The sequence below is a fragment of the Populus trichocarpa genome, chromosome 1, assembly GCF_000002775.5.
Source record: "Populus trichocarpa isolate Nisqually-1 chromosome 1, P.trichocarpa_v4.1, whole genome shotgun sequence".
Classification (NCBI taxonomy): Eukaryota; Viridiplantae; Streptophyta; class Magnoliopsida; order Malpighiales; family Salicaceae; genus Populus; species Populus trichocarpa.
This window is the reverse complement of record NC_037285.2, coordinates 910,667-926,473: the sequence shown is the minus strand read 5'-3', so window position 1 is coordinate 926,473 and position 15,807 is coordinate 910,667. Positions and strand designations below refer to the sequence as shown.

Below are 15,807 nucleotides of genomic sequence, written 5' to 3'. Positions count from 1 at the left end.
GGCGGAGCACAAGTTACATAGCTATTGGGTCCGGCTTTCGACCAGACCTGGATATGTCTAAATTTATGTTTTTTTCTTTTTAGATTTTTTTTCTTTTCTCTTATTTAATTTTTTTCATATGGTAAAAAATAAATAAATTGATGAGATTTTTTTTATATTGTACAAAAGTTGGGCGATAATAATTTTTTTTCATTTGAGGTTAGGTTGATTTTATTTCTTTTCTCTTAGCCTACGTCCTGTTGCCACTAGGATCCAATAGAGTTGGGTCTTGTTATCCAACAAAACTCAATAACATTGGGCTTTATTGCCGGCATGACTCAATAGAGTTGAGTTGTCGCCAGACCTAAAATACTTAATCTGTTTTCTATAACTTTTTATAATTTTTTTATATTTTTTAAAAATATTGTTATTAACTTGAGAATATATATATATATATATATATATATATATATATATATATATATATATATATATATATATATATATGATGACTTTAAAGTTCAATCTCAATGATCATAGCAGTAGCATTTATCATGATTGCGACATCCTAATCCTATTATTCATATATGACAAAAAAAAAAAAAAAAAAAACACTAACGTTTTCTCTTTGATAATCTTAATGATGTACCTCTACGTTAACCTCTCTGTATAATAATACATGGCTTTATAGTTCAACCTCAATAAATCAAATGAGGAAAATAAGTTTTTTTTACCATTGAATTATAGGGTTTAGACTTCAAAAATAACATGACTTACTGATTTTTCATCAGCGCACAGACCATTAAGTTAATTTAAATATTTTCTTTTATCTAAAATGATGTCGTATTATTTTTTAAGAATACATTTTTGGTTTTGATCTAATTATATTTGAACTGAATTTAACTAGGTTAATTAAATTATAAGTTATTCAGGTATATTACTTAAATTTAGCTATGCCACCATTAAAATCAATTAAAATTATATTTAAATAAATTTTTAAATCATTAGTTTATCAAATCAACTCATCATATTAGACCGTGTTTATACCTATGTATCGGATCATCCTTACAAGCTTGACTCGTAACTTTGTACAACAAAGCAAGGATTTATTGGGCCTAAAGCCCATCAACGAAAAACTATCTAGTAATTGGGGCCTAGCTTCAACAAAACGCAACCCAAAATAAAAAGCCCTCCTTTAAGGCCCCTTTCCGTGTTCCACTCGAGCTGACATTCCCGCTTCTTCCACTCTTCTCTAGACTAGCCCCTCTCTCCCCCCTTTCTTCTCCTCCAATCCATCAAAAAGCAAGAAAAAATGTCTCCGCCGCCAGAACTGGTGTCGAAAAACAGATTCTTAGGGTTTCTAATTTGGCAAACCTTCACTTCGACCACCATTTACTTCCTCACAAAACTCTTCCTCCTCGCCTTTTTTACCACTCCCAAATTTTCACCATCCCAACTATGTTTTTCACTTCTCAAGTTTTTTACTTTTACCTTCTCTAACCTCCTCTTCTCTTCTTCTCTCTCTATCCTCTCATCTCCACAATCTCTTCCCTACGCCTCTCCTCTCCAGCTCGCCGCCGGTCTCGTCCGCTTTGCTTTTGTGTCGTCACCGGCGGAGCCTGAGTTCCGCCGTCGTGCGTTGGTTTCGGCGAGATTTGTGGTGTTTGTGGTGGTTGCTGGGATATCTGGGGCTTTGTCAGTGGTGTGTTTGTGTGGTTTTGATGGGTTTGAGTTGATTGCGAGGTTAGGATTTAGGGGTTTTGTGTTTGGGGTTTTGTATGGGTTGTTTGATGTTTATAAAAAAAGATGGGTTTTGGAGTTTCCGATCATTCAGGTCAGTGACTGTAGCTATTTTTTTTTTTTTGCTATGTTTGTTTTGCTGATAAAGTTTTGATCTTAGTATTTGAATTGGATTGTTATTGAAAATGAGATACGGGTTCTTGATAATGTGGAAGATCAATGCAAGTGAGTGTGACATTTTGTTAATATCTGTAGTTTTTTTTTGAAGATTTTTATGCTGGGTTTGTTGTTAATGTGATGTTTTGTTTACAAAATTGTATTCTTGATGCTTTTATTGGATTGTTATTGAAAGTGGATTGTGGGGTTTTGATGATGCGAAAGACCTATGTAAGAATATGGGCTCTTGAGCATGTGGAAGATCAATGCAAGTGAGTGTGGCATTTTGTTAATTTCTCTAGTTTGTTTTGAAGATTCTTATGGTGGGTTGGTTGTTAATGTGATGTTTTGCTTATAAAGTTGTGTTCTTGATTTTTGTTTTGGATTGTTATTGAAAATGGATTGTGGGTTTTTGATGCGAAAGACCTATGTAAGAATAGTGACTGTAATTATAAGGTTGAAGTATGTTATTGAGACTGAGATTTGGGCTTTCGATATTTGATTGAGTACTTGTATGGGATTGATGAATGTAAAGGGTAAGATTTTGTTAGCTGTCTTCGGAAACTTATTTTGTGTCTCTTAAGGAAGCAAGTTACAATTTTCACTTTGAGAGTGCTTACAAGTGTGTTTTCATAAAAATGATGAGTTCTGGATTTTCTAATTATTCAAGTGAGATTTGGTTGTTGTTTAATTGGTTGTTTTTTGTGTGATAATCTATTGGTGGCATTTGCTCTTTTAGTTATGGGATTTGTGATTGCTAATTTATTATTGGCATTGTGGACAGCGTCCTCTTTTCTACAGCTTCAAGATGGGACTTCCTTTGGCTATTAAACGAGCTTTAAAGCTTTCAAATGTGGCTTACCTATTCTTATCTGTGCTGCAAGTGTTTCTTCCAGAGCAATTTAAGAGTGGAGGGACCATGGGGCAGTTCATCACTGAGCAGATCATTCTGTATATTGGGAGCTTTTCTGTGGTTTTCTGTTGGGAATTGAGTCACCATTTACATCAGGTTAGTATAAATGTCCTTATTGTTTTTAGGTCATCTGTTTTTAAAAAAACCATTACAGATAACTTGACTTGAACTAGTCCATGAATCAAAAAGCCACATGACTTTGGCTTTCAAGCTTTATAGTTATCACTCCTAGCTATCTGATGTCTATTTGTATATCTTCCTTTACTGGTAAAAAACTGTTTATTTTTTTATGTGTGTGTGTGTGTGTGGAGAATGTCCAGCACTTCGATGCATTGGAGAAAATTTAACTGAATGTCCAACCATATTTTTCTTGCCTGGACAGTTAAAGGTATTCACATAATTTAGTTTCTTAAGGAAGCTAAAAGAACAAAATAATGATAATTTTTTTGTTCTTTTTTTTTTCTTGAGGAAGCTAAAAGAACACAATAAATGATAAACATCTTGGATTTCCGATGACACTAGTACAGGTTTGAGTTTTGAGAGCAGCCATTGAAGCATTCATTTGTCTTCAAATGCGTCCTCTGAATATCCTACTTCAATGAGAGAATAACTCTTTAATGGTCCTATCAATCTAAACAGAACATAAAATAGCAAACCTTTGTATCAGTAGTGATTGTCACTCATTGATCCTTCTTCAAGCTGCCTGGATTTTTATCCTTTTGTTTTTTAATCTTTATGGATCAGATTAGAAATATTCTTGCAATAGGGCACCATATGGAATGACTTTTTCATCTTATTATTTATTTCAGTCTGCTGCATGTGTAGTATGCACGACTTCCTTTTCTGGTTACTGCTTCCTAACATTTCTTACTTCTTCAATAGTAAGAATCCTCTCACTGTTTCATACCTGCAATGAAAATAACTTTGCAGATGGCAATGTGTTTGTGTTATGGTGTGTTGCTTGGTCTGAATCATGGTGCAGTAGGTTTTGTGTAGATAATTAGCCACAATTGTCTTATCTTCTCCCAAACCCTACTTCTTTTGACACCCTGCTGTTACTGTGAAGGTGCTACACACAAAAAGGTTCTTATTTGCACCGCCAAAAGGTTCTGCTGCAGCAGAGACAAATCCCAGCGAGCCTCTCCTTGCAGCCCTTGAGGAGAGCATTCCAGATTCCCTTCCACAGTATCTTGCATATCTTGATCTGTGTATGGTTTGTGAGAATAATGTAGATACTTGGCGCCGAGCTGCATTTTTTGAAGAAACTGGTGAAACTTACAAAAGAGTTGTTGCTGCATGCTTGAGGCCTTTGGAACAGCTTGCATCTAACTTGAGTGAAGGCTTGGAAGGTTGTTTTGTAGACAAGGCACACCAACTATCCAATCAATTGCAGTCGCCGACCGACTCTCAACTGGATTCAAGGCACTGTGAACCACTAAACAACTTCCAGGTATGGAACATTGTTGCTGATGACATTGAAATATTCTGCTTTTTGAATGTTTGCTGTGGTTATTTTACAGTTATTATATCCTAAACAAATCACTGTTACAGATGACATTGTCAATGTTTTAGTATATCAATATTCTTGTTGGTAAGCTAATATCTCTGTTTTTTAACTTTCATTTATAACGGAGTTAGCAAGCTTCTTGTCTGATGCAGCAAAACCTGTTGCAATGCATCCGATACATTCAAAGAGAGTTCAAAATTGATTTCAAAATCAGACTGTAGATTTTGTTTCTGAGTATCTTATTGATGGAAGAAATCTCTTCTACTGCAGGTGGCCTGTGACTGAAAATTTTGCCACCTTATGTAAAAATTATTTTACCAGTGTGAATTCGAAGACAATTTAATAATTGTTTTCAATTCCTGCAGAAGTATGCATGGTGCGCCAGGGCAGTTGCCTCCTTGACTGCATGGTCGCACGAGGAGGACAGATTTGGGGTTGCGCAACTCACTGGTAGCAATGCTGCTGTTACCTCAACACTTATCTCTAGCCTGCTCGCTGTTGAAGCTTTCATGGGGAAGAAGACAAGCTTGCAACCCCAACACTTGATGGGGCCAGCTGCTATTAAATGGAATACTCCAAACACAGGAAGAAGAGATGTTGTGACAACGAAAAAACAAGGTGGCCCTCAACATGCAAAAGCTTATGCCATGGCGGATGTGCTAAGGACTTCAGTCTACAGCATTGTGTCTACTTTCCACGATGAGATGTTCACAAGTAACAAAGCAGGTCTTTTTGAGAAGGATTGGGTCATTAAAAGCAAGCCCCTTTTCGGAACCTATGAGCTGCTTGTTCAGAAATTGCATCATTTCCTGGATTTCCGAGCTAACTAGCTACTTGTTTTCTTGTAATCGGCATTATCGTCATAATCCCCCTTCCTCTAGTCATTAGAGGAAACAGCGTCAAGGAGACAAGCTTGTTTGTTCACCTGGTTCTATTCACAAAGCTTTAACAGGTAATTTCAATTTTGCTTTGGAGGATAACTGAAAGTGTAACTATAAAATCACGCTGTATTGTTGGAAAACCTCTCAAGAATCAATCGTATTTTACTGAGTTGAGTTGCAAAATGATTTGAATCAAATGGTAGGGATATAATGGCTACTGAGTTTTGATACAAATAGGGCGCAAGGATAAATGTGACCTCTGAAGGACAACTGTTAGAACAAATTTTCAGAAAATGCTTTGAACCTCTATCGACTTGAGATATCTGTAGTTAACATGGAGAGCCTTCGCAAACAACACGAGCTAGAGGTCTGAGATTTTATTTTCACGATTTCTTCGATATTATTTAGGACTCTCCAAATCAAAATTCGACCTGAGCTTTCTCCCCATTTGATAATGCTTAATCATCCATATCATGGTTTTTATTTTCGGTTTGAGATTGATCTGGTTCAGGATACAGGTTATTGGGTTGCTAGATCTAAAACACCAAGACTGAGTTTGACTTGTGAAGTATCTTAAATTTAATCAGGTTAACTCACTGGATTATTTGAGTTTGGTTGAGTCAATGATTCATTTAATTTCTTATTTCAAAGGAATTTAATCAGGTAACACTTGACTCCTTTTTTTGATAGATAGGGATGACCGGATGAATAATTTATAAATATCTGAATATTTTACTTAATAAATAAATCATAGGGTATAAATATCAATAACTCGACGCATATTTACCTGTTGCCATCCATAATTATTGCAATAGACACTTATACACATATAATACATAGATTTATTTACACATCAATTATACCCTTTTATTACCTTTTATTTTGATTTGATTGTATAGACCAGTTCTTGTAGCCTTTAAATAAAAAATAATATATTTAATCTTTATGTTTTTCAATTTATTTATAAGTTAGCACTTCCATTCATGTTCTAATCTAATTTATTTACAGGTCATTTAATACAAGCTAGTTTATTTTTCTCTATCTATTTAAAAAAAAACTCCAAACAACCCTTAATTTCTTTTTAAATTGTGAAAAACAGAGTAAAGAAAAAAAATAGTTAAGGTGAAAACCTGATTAAAAAATAAGGCATTAAAATTTTTTTACTAAACAGAGAAAGTTTAAACTATTAAATTATTTTTAATATTATAAGGACTAAAAAAATATTTTTAACAAGCTCCAGGGATCAAGTTTTTAATAAACTCTTGGTTGTATTTTATCATGACGATAGAAAAGTAGTACACGTGAGCAGGTCATCACAAATTTCTAACATCACCTCACGCACGCGCGTATCACGTGCGCCTCTCCTCTCTTCTCATTCAAATTTCTAAAAAAATAAATAAACCCCATTTAAACCTAATTTTCGATTCCGCTTTTTTTTGTTTTTTTAATTTTCTCATTTATTTCCCTTTGAAGTCCCTCCCACCCCCGCTCTTTCCTTCTCTTCTTCGAAACCCTAGATTTCGCAATTTCCCTCTCTCTCTAGGGTTTCGCAATTTTTTTCTCAAATTTCTCTTCCCTTCGTAGCTTACCGAGCGAGTTGGATTAGTGGTAGTTTAGTTAGTGAATTGCTGGATCTGAAAATTACTTAAGAGAATGGAATTTGGCGGCGGTCACCGGAAGAGAACCAGAAACGACGCTGCTTTTAATGGCAATGGTGGCCACAAAAAGAACAGACAAGGTAAGGTTTCACTTTCAATCCTATATTTGGTAGAGTTTGTGCTTAGTTAGTTAGGGTACTAAGGAACTGCGCAGAGTTTACTAAACAGTTAATGACTCTGAATTAAATGAAAAATAAAAAAATAGGCTGCTAAAATGAACAAAATCTGTAGTTAAATTGAGTGTGCTAATACTGTTTTTGGGCTAGTTTCCGAGGGGAATTAAGAGTTCAATTCTGAAAAAAGCTTATTTTTTTTGTGTTTTTAGGTTAATTGTATATAGTTTTAAATTTCTAGTGGAGTTTTTAATGTGGTTAGTGGTTTTTTTTTTGGGAATTTAATAGGTGGCTGCTTATGTTTATGTTATTATTGTTGCTTTTTGATTGCTCTGATTGTTGTTCCTGTACTTTGATATGTGAATTTGCTCGGCATTCTTTTTTTTTCCATGAAATTGCTCAAAAGAAGAAAAGTAAAATGCGGGGTTGAAATCTTTCTGCAACTGAAGATTTAATTAATTAATTTATTTATTCTGGTTTTTTCAATGGGTAATTAAAAGCTTAAAAAGATAAGATTTTAGACTGTCTTCTCGCTTTATTGTCTTCCTAGGGTGGGAAATTGAAAAAAGAAAAGAAAAGAGTGATAGAAATGTTTTGGGTGCTTTTTGGTTTTGAAAACTGCTATTGGATTGTTTTTTGTACTTGAATATTTAATGGGGCCAAGGTGCTTATCCATTTTGATAATATTTCAATAAAATTTCACTTGTTTGCATTGTTTGTATCATATAAAATCGTCATGTTATTGATGGCAATCAGAAAGAGTAACATGTTGAGAGAGTTTCATAAAGTTTGAAGGTTAATAAATAACTGAAATCTTAACTGAGAGAAATTAATTAATTTTGGTGCAACAGAAATGGAGTCCTTTTCAACTGGTATAGGAAGCAAATCGAAGCCATGCACAAAGTTTTTCAGGTTCAAATCTTAACCTATCTAAAATAAATAGTCGAAATGCTGCTACATCTATTTGTAATCTGTATAAATTGTAAAATAAGCTCTCTTACACACTTTTTTTTAATTTCAGTTTGAAATTAGTGTGATTTGGACTAATGAATTGGAAAGTTAAAGTTGTGGTACAGGTTTTCCCCTAATCATGATAACCAAGACAATTGAACAGAAACGGTTGATTACAGAGAGTACTTTTGGATAACTACTTGCTCCGACATATGTAAACTGAAAGAAGTTTTACAGGATGCAAAACTTGCCCACCTATAATGGCCACTTATAATTTGCTCTAATCTTTTCAAGTAAAAGGCATCATACATTGATGAGTAGTTTGCAACTGGCTCATATAACCTGAAACAGGCTCCACATGACAGTTGAACATGAGCGTAATTCCATGTGTTATACACTTGATCATTGTTTTGCGGCTTCTTTGATTTTTGTTTGTTGTGTCAATTTTCTTTCAAAGTTCTGTATGCTCATTACATTACTGATGAATGCAACAATCACGGTACGAGGATTATTTTGCCCTTTACATGCCTCCTTGTCAAAATAAAAAATTTCTTGGGATGAAATAATCTTTTAATCTTAGCTCTGTTTTGTGTTCTTTAAAATGTTTTCATTGCATTTCAATTGTTTTCTGTAAGAAAATAGCAGCCTGATTTTTTTACTTCATTTGCTACATGTTGAAAGATTTTTTTTTGTTTTTTTGACAGCAGCTGACCCATTGATTTCAGTATGTTATTCTGATGAACTTGATTAAATGAATTTGGGAAAGGATAAATTTGGAAAGATTGGTGGTGGTGAAAATATTTCAACATTTTTTATTATTTCACAGATATTTTAGTTGGGAGGGGGAGGAAGGGTGGGGGGGGGTGTTAAGGGGGATGGTATGGCATTGAGATAAGTGGGAGCACACATGAGAGTTGATTTACAATTAGCATGATGTGGTTCTAGTTGCAATGAGTAGGAAATTCTAGATTTGGAGGATTCAAGTTATGGTGCTTTTAGTTTTAGGAGTTGATGCAATATTGATCTCTGTTACTGTAAATGCATCTGATAGAGCCACAGATTTGTGATTTTTTAGTTTTAATGCTGCTAGGCACAATGATTTGTTCTTTTAATTTGAGATATCTGTTCATTGCGTGATAGGTCTTTTGTTTTTTCAACTCTTGAATTTTGCTGCAACTGTTTCCCAAGCCGTTGATGTGTCCTATCATTCTCTGAGATGTTGTGTTTTCTCGTGATAACAAATATTGCACTTTGTTTTAACTAGCTGTTTTTTTCGTGTGATAAGGGTAAACTTATTGACAATTGATGTTAATTTCTGTGTTTGTGTTAGATAAATTCTTCTACTCACTTCTTTTGAGGTCTTCCCTAACTATCTGTGTTTTGAATTAGATTTGTAATTTTGCTTTCCAAATTTGCAAACACTTTGTCATTTGTTTTTATTTTTTTATAGAGATTGGTTAATCTGCCTCACCTACCTGGCTGCAATGCTCTTGGTGCTTCTTGGTGCTTTGTTTGTTTTTATTTTTATTTTTTTATGCTTCACTGCTTGATTTGGTTGCCTGAGATTATTTTTTATTAAGATTTAATGATTGGATTGGTGAAATATATTCTCTTTTAAGGTGATGATTTATTTATTCAATTTTAACAGTGTTTCTAAAAAAAAAATATAGGATGGATATTTTTTCATTATGCAAATGTTGGTTAATTCATTTTTTTTCTGTGTTAATAAAATTGGAATATGTTCTAGATTTTAGTGGCATCAATGGAATGTCAATGAGCCAATGGATTTGGCTACCTTTTTCCGAACGCAAGGCAACTTTTTCCCTGGTGCATCAGAACAGTCTTTGTTGAATGAAAAGCTGGTTGCTCACTTTTATGCACGTTTCATTGACTGGTGGTGGCACTCTGCCATGACATTCATTACCTCTTGCTGTACTTCTGCTTGGTTATTGTGCTTTAGAGATCTTTGCACAAGCTAATCATTATGTCAGTTCTCATTGTTGATTTGTTCTGTGCCGCCCCCTCCCTCTTAAAAATAATTGTGCGCCTGTTTTGAATTTGAGTCTTGACATCTAATTTAATTCTCTTACAACACTTAATTTGGTAATTGTAGCTTTGTAATTAAATACACTTGGTCTGCAGAAAAAGTTCTCATTGTCTGGTCATTTTACTATGCCTCTGTTTTGCAGTACTTCTGGATGTCCATTTGGTGAGGGATGCCATTTCTTGCATTATGTTCCTGGTGGCTTCAAAGCTGTGTCTCAGATGCTTAATGTTGGTGGCAGCCCAGCTCTTCCACCAGCATCCAGAAATCAAGGTGTCCCAACCCTTTCTTATCAAGATCGCTCTTCTCCTCCATCTGTGAAGTCCCGTTTGTGCAATAAATACAACACAGTTGAAGGTTGCAAGTTTGGTGATAAATGCCACTTTGCCCATGGTGAGTGGGAGCTTGGGAAGGCTTCTGCTGCTCCATCATATGAGGATCCTCGTGCCATGGGGCCAATTCCAGGCAGGATGAGTAGACACATGGAGCATCCACACCAAGGTCATGGTGCTGCAGCCAGCTTTGGGTCCTCTGCAACTACTAAGATCAGTATTGATGCATCACTTGCTGGAGCCATCATTGGAAAAAACGGTGTTAACTCGAAGCATATTTGTCGTGTTACTGGAGCCAAGCTTTCCATAAGGGATCATGAGGCAGACCCTAAAAAGAGGAGCATAGAGCTCGAGGGTTCATTTGATCAGATCAGTCAAGCAAGTGACATGGTTCGCCAGCTTATTTCAAATGTCGGTCAAGCCTCTGGGCCTCCCATAAAAAACCAAGCAATGCACTCTTCTGGTGGATCAAACAACTTCAAGACCAAGATCTGTGAGAACTTTAACAAAGGATCTTGCACTTTTGGGGATAGGTGCCATTTTGCACATGGTGCTGAGGAATTGCGCAAGTCGGGAATGTGACCTCCCATTTGCCACCTTGTCTCTTTCTACTTCTTCTTCTTCCTGTGTTAGGACATACTCTTGTTATAGCCTTTGCTTATTTGGCGTGGTTATTGAGTATTTTGGGATTCAAAGATTGACAAATGCCATCTCTAGGTTTTTCTGTCCGCAATTTTATTTATCTTTTCGTTCCATGTTTGGTGGCTGGTCTGCTATTGTTACAGAAGTCTCGGGACACTGCTTGCCAGGTTGAACTTAGGTTTTCTTTGTGGGACACATAGTTTACCTGTCTTTTTGCTGGCTCAATCGCTTAAACTTGGTCTTGCTAGGCTAATAAATGTTTGCTTAAATTAAATTGATTTTGGGATGAAATTAAGGTTAAAAGGAAGCTGGGGGATGAGGACACCCATCGTCTATTGTTTCCGGCAAGTGTAGGAATGAATACCAGCTTCTTGGCTCTTGGCACCAAGGTTGTCAATTTCTGTGTTTTGTTTTTTCAAATGGAATGTTTCAGTTTTAGAGTGTTTCGACGTGCTGTTTCGAGGTTGTATTGTTCATATATATATATATATATATATATATATATATATATATATATATATTCAACAAACATAATTCAAATTCAAGATAAATTAATTATAAATTATGCAATACAACACACAATGCCAAACAAATATAATTTTAAAATTTAAAATATTTCTAAATAGTCAAGATTAAATAGATCTTTAACTTAAAGTAATTCAACTTAAACAAAATATCAAAATATTATGAAAGTAAAATGTTTTAACACAAATATTTTAAATATAAAGTTAGGTTAATGTTATCAAGGCTAATGGAATTTAAAGCATCTTTTGTTTTGCTCAAATTCCTACAAAGTATAAACATGAAAAAAACAACATGAATATAAACCATATATATTAGTGATAAATCTAATTTTAAAAAATTAATATCATTGTTAATGAAAATAGTAATAATAATTTTCAATATTATTATTAATATCATTGTTATTGAAAATTATAATGAAAAAGAACTTTTTATAATTGGGTAGTTTAATTAATTAAATTGAACAAGGTTCAATTTGATTCAATGGCTTTTCAAGAGCGGAACGAAACATGTGGAATGAAACAGGAACGTTCCGGGTGGAATTTAGCCGAAAAATCTGGAACAAGCCGAGATTTAAAATGAGATGAAATTTGTTTCATTTTGTTCCGTTTTTTGAATTGATATGAAATGTTTTGATCATTTCAAGCAAAATAAAATAGAATTGACAACCTTGAAAAATGCTATAAGATGTAAGAAAAGTCCAAGGAAATTTATTGGCTTACCAACAATAAATATATCCACCGACAGTTTTTTTTTTAATTTTTTATCACCACCTAAGAAAATCAATGCCACTTCACTTACATGTCGTTATGGCTACGGTCGTACCAAGAAAATTCAAGGAACCGTGTCTTGGCTTCCAAGCCTCTCCGTCACTGCATAAATCATAGCTTCAAAGACTAATTCCCATGCTTAGAACAGTGAAAAATATTGGAGAAAAATATGAATCTTTCAAAAGCTATAGCACTTGCAGCCCTTTTCTTTGCATTTTTTCTTCGAGGTACTCTACCATTGGCTTATGGTCGGTCAGTTAAGTCCAACATTTTATAATTAGACAAGGTGTCACTAAGATGACATTGGTGTCCGATCCTCGGATTGCCGCCCCCTTCGTTAGGCTTCACTTCCATTTAAATATATATTCAAATTTATAACTAATATAAATTTTTAAAAAAATCTAGTATTTATACTAATAATAAAAATAATTATACTCGAATTAAAATAAAAATAATATTTTTTTGTTGAAGAACTTTAATGTAATAATTTTTTTTTGTTAATGATGAATTATTTGTTCTTCAAACTTTATTGCCTTTAATTATTTATACATCTAGGTTGTTTGTAATATATCTCATAAGATTCCAACAACATCACCTTGATTTAGATGTATTTTTAAATAAGATTTTTGAATTAAATATTATGTAATTCAAATATCTTTAAAAAAGATGAATATAAATTCTAGATTTGAAAGGAAAATTAAAACATAAAAAATAAAGTGGAGAAGAGTGTGTAAAATCTAAAAAAATGAAGTTAAAAACTCTTAATTCATCCCTCTCTTTTTATAATGAATTTTAAAAGATAAAAAATTAAAGAATTAATTCTTATTATCAAGAATTGATTAAAAACAATAAATCAATAATTAAATCTAGAAAAAACAAGAATATTTTAGATGAGAGAATCAAGGATTATTTAAGATTAATTTTTCATTCACCAATAATAATTTGTTTATTTAAAACAAATTTCCAGCATGTTTTTTTAATGGAAGTAGTTGTTCGATTTTTGCAGAATATTTAAACCATCTATGCAACTTGTGATTCTAAAGATTTGTTGATTTTTATTTTCAGGGCTGTGATGGATCAGTTTTGTTGGACGACACTGATACTATACAGAGCGAAAAGGAAGCTAATGCAAACAACTACTCTGCAAGAGGTTTCGATGCTGTTGATAGAATGGAGGCCTTGTTGGAGCCTTCTTGTCCTGCTACTGTTTCCTCTTCCTGTGCTGATATAGTCACTATTGCATCTGAAAGATCTGTTTTTCTGGCATGTTAACATGATCCCCCAAACCCCCCCAAAATAAAATATATATATAAAAAATTAAATCCCTTGTTTAATAATTCATAGCTTATAATAACTGGAAGAAAGAAAACTTGAAATGTGTTCAAGAGTTGAAAAGTACTACAAGTCCCTTGAATATGCGTAGTTGCAGTCAGGAGGTCTAAAATGGACAGTTCCATCAGGAAAAAGAGATAGCACAACAGCATGCCGAGCTGCAGCAAATGCTTTCATTCCAGCCCCTTTTGACACCCTGAGAGAGAGGTTCACTAATGTCAGCCTCAGTAACAATACTGATTTGGTCTCTCTACCTCGTTACCTTTTTTTTTCCTGAAAAAGAAAACAGTACCCAGCCTCAACCATTCAATACTGTTAAAAAAAGTAATTTATTTAACAATTTAAATTTTTAAGTTAAATTAACTCTTTAATATTAAATCAAAATTTTAATAATTAAATGGTTTGGAATTCGAGTCTCAACATTTTTTTTTCTAATTAAATTAATAAAATTAAACACAAGTAAGTTGCATGATAAAAAAGCTTCCACTCGAATAGATATAGATATGTTACAAATAATATGCGGTGAAGAAAAAATCCTTTTGCTTTCAGTGCAAAACGAGAGGCCTGCTTCGATAACAGATCTTGATCCCACAACACCTGATACCTGTGACAGTAACTACTTTCTCCAATCTGCAAGTTGAACGAGAGGCCAGCTTCAGAGTGATCAAGAACTGTTTTCAACTCCTGGGGCAGATGATGTCATTGCGCACTTGTTAACGCTTTCAGTGCTAATCAAACATCTTTCTTTGAAAGCTTTTTGGAGTCCATGATAAGAACGGGAAATCTCAGCCCTTTGACAGGCACTGAAGGAGAGATCAGATTGAACTGCAGTGTAGTCAATGCAAACTTGGCAGCTGGGCTAGATAGTTTGCTTGTCAGTTCAATTTGAATGAAAGGCTACATGCGATGAAGGACATGATAATGAGCGATCATATGCACTGTAATAAATATTAGAGTGATGAAAACTTGATGTAAATTGAATATCAAATGGAGTCTTGTGGACTATATTTGTTTTTGTATTTTAAAAATATTTTAAAAAAAAAATTAATTTTTTTCTTTACTTCAAATAAATATTTTTTTAGTATTTTCAGATCTTTTTAATGCACTGAAATTAAAAATAATTTTTAAAAAATAAAAAAAATTATTTTAATACTTTTTAAAATAAAAAATACTTTGAAAAAATAACTACAACTAAACTCTCAACACCCCAACATACTAGACCGAATTATTCTTTTATTTTCAACCTAAAATGAGTAAAAACATTAAAAAATGTTTTTTTTTTGAAAAAATAATACCACTACAATAACTTTCACAACTGGATAAGCCCAATTCAATATCAATAAAAAAAATTAAAAAAAATGAATACATAGTTATAATTTTTATCCAGATTTTCAGTTTTCGTATTCTTCTATGCAGGGCAGAGGCAGGGGGTGGCTGGCAGGGCCCCGGCCCCTGCAAAAATTAATATGAATTACTCATTGTCAAAGAACCATCTCAACCCAAAAGCTTAAGCTGTTAAGTGAGGTCCCAGGATATGATTTATATTATTCTCTAACACACCTCCTCAAGTGAAAGCCCTTTGGGCTTGAAACTTGCACAGGCCCACATTACCTTGTGCTTAATTTTTATCAAATAAATGAGGATGATGAGATTCGAACTCGAGACCACTTGATCATCAAGGTTCTGATACCATGTCAAAGAACCATCTCAACCCAAAAGCTTAAGCTGTTAGGTGAGGTCCCAGGATATGATTTATATTATTCTCTAACACATTTTCAAGTATTTAATTACCATTTGAAGAACTTTCTAATTTCTACGGCATATTTTTATAAAAGAACATTACTTTTAAAAGTCTTAGTCCAGATTCCAAGTAAAGGCGTGTTCATATATATCCCTTCTTTTTTGAAGGTGCATGCATGAATTCGAATCCCTGTAATTTTCAACTTTTTTTCACGGGTATTGAAATCTTCCCAGTGCAAGAAAATTAACTCGTAGTGGCAGCACTGCTTTAAATTTCTTCCTTCATAATTTGATCTGTTGACAATCTTTTTCTCCTTTTTGTAGACATTAATATTTTAATATAAACCTTCAAACAAGGTGTCTATGTATCTAAGATAAACTACTATACTTCTAGAATTCCACTTTTAATATGTTTTACCCTTCATTAGCTAAACCTAAAGTTAAAACATCAATAAGAAAATCTTCATCATCGATCAAGATTGTAATTTAATCTTATTTAATCACAGCTATAAGATTCTATTTGAGTA

General features: G+C 33.7%; 2 protein-coding genes and 1 pseudogene across 2 annotated transcripts; all 3 read left to right on the top strand.

The window, feature by feature from the left end:
* Window positions 1–1,197: 1,197 nt before the first annotated feature.
* LOC7455768 (uncharacterized) lies at window positions 1,198–5,359 on the top strand. Its single transcript, XM_002299118.4, has 4 exons — window positions 1,198–1,813; window positions 2,660–2,884; window positions 3,855–4,238; window positions 4,661–5,359. Exons 1-4 carry the CDS (start codon window positions 1,292–1,294, stop codon window positions 5,123–5,125), a joined length of 1,596 nt encoding a protein of 531 aa, XP_002299154.4. The 5' UTR covers window positions 1,198–1,291; the 3' UTR covers window positions 5,126–5,359.
* Window positions 5,360–5,403: 44 nt separating this feature from the next.
* Window positions 5,404–11,029, top strand: LOC7455767 (zinc finger CCCH domain-containing protein 14). Its single transcript, XM_002299117.4, has 3 exons — window positions 5,404–6,914; window positions 7,799–7,859; window positions 10,088–11,029. Exons 1-3 carry the CDS (start codon window positions 6,830–6,832, stop codon window positions 10,854–10,856), a joined length of 915 nt encoding a protein of 304 aa, XP_002299153.1. The 5' UTR covers window positions 5,404–6,829; the 3' UTR covers window positions 10,857–11,029.
* Window positions 11,030–12,349: 1,320 nt separating this feature from the next.
* LOC18094296 (peroxidase C1A-like) lies at window positions 12,350–13,819 on the top strand (annotated as a pseudogene).
* Window positions 13,820–15,807: the final 1,988 nt, after the last annotated feature.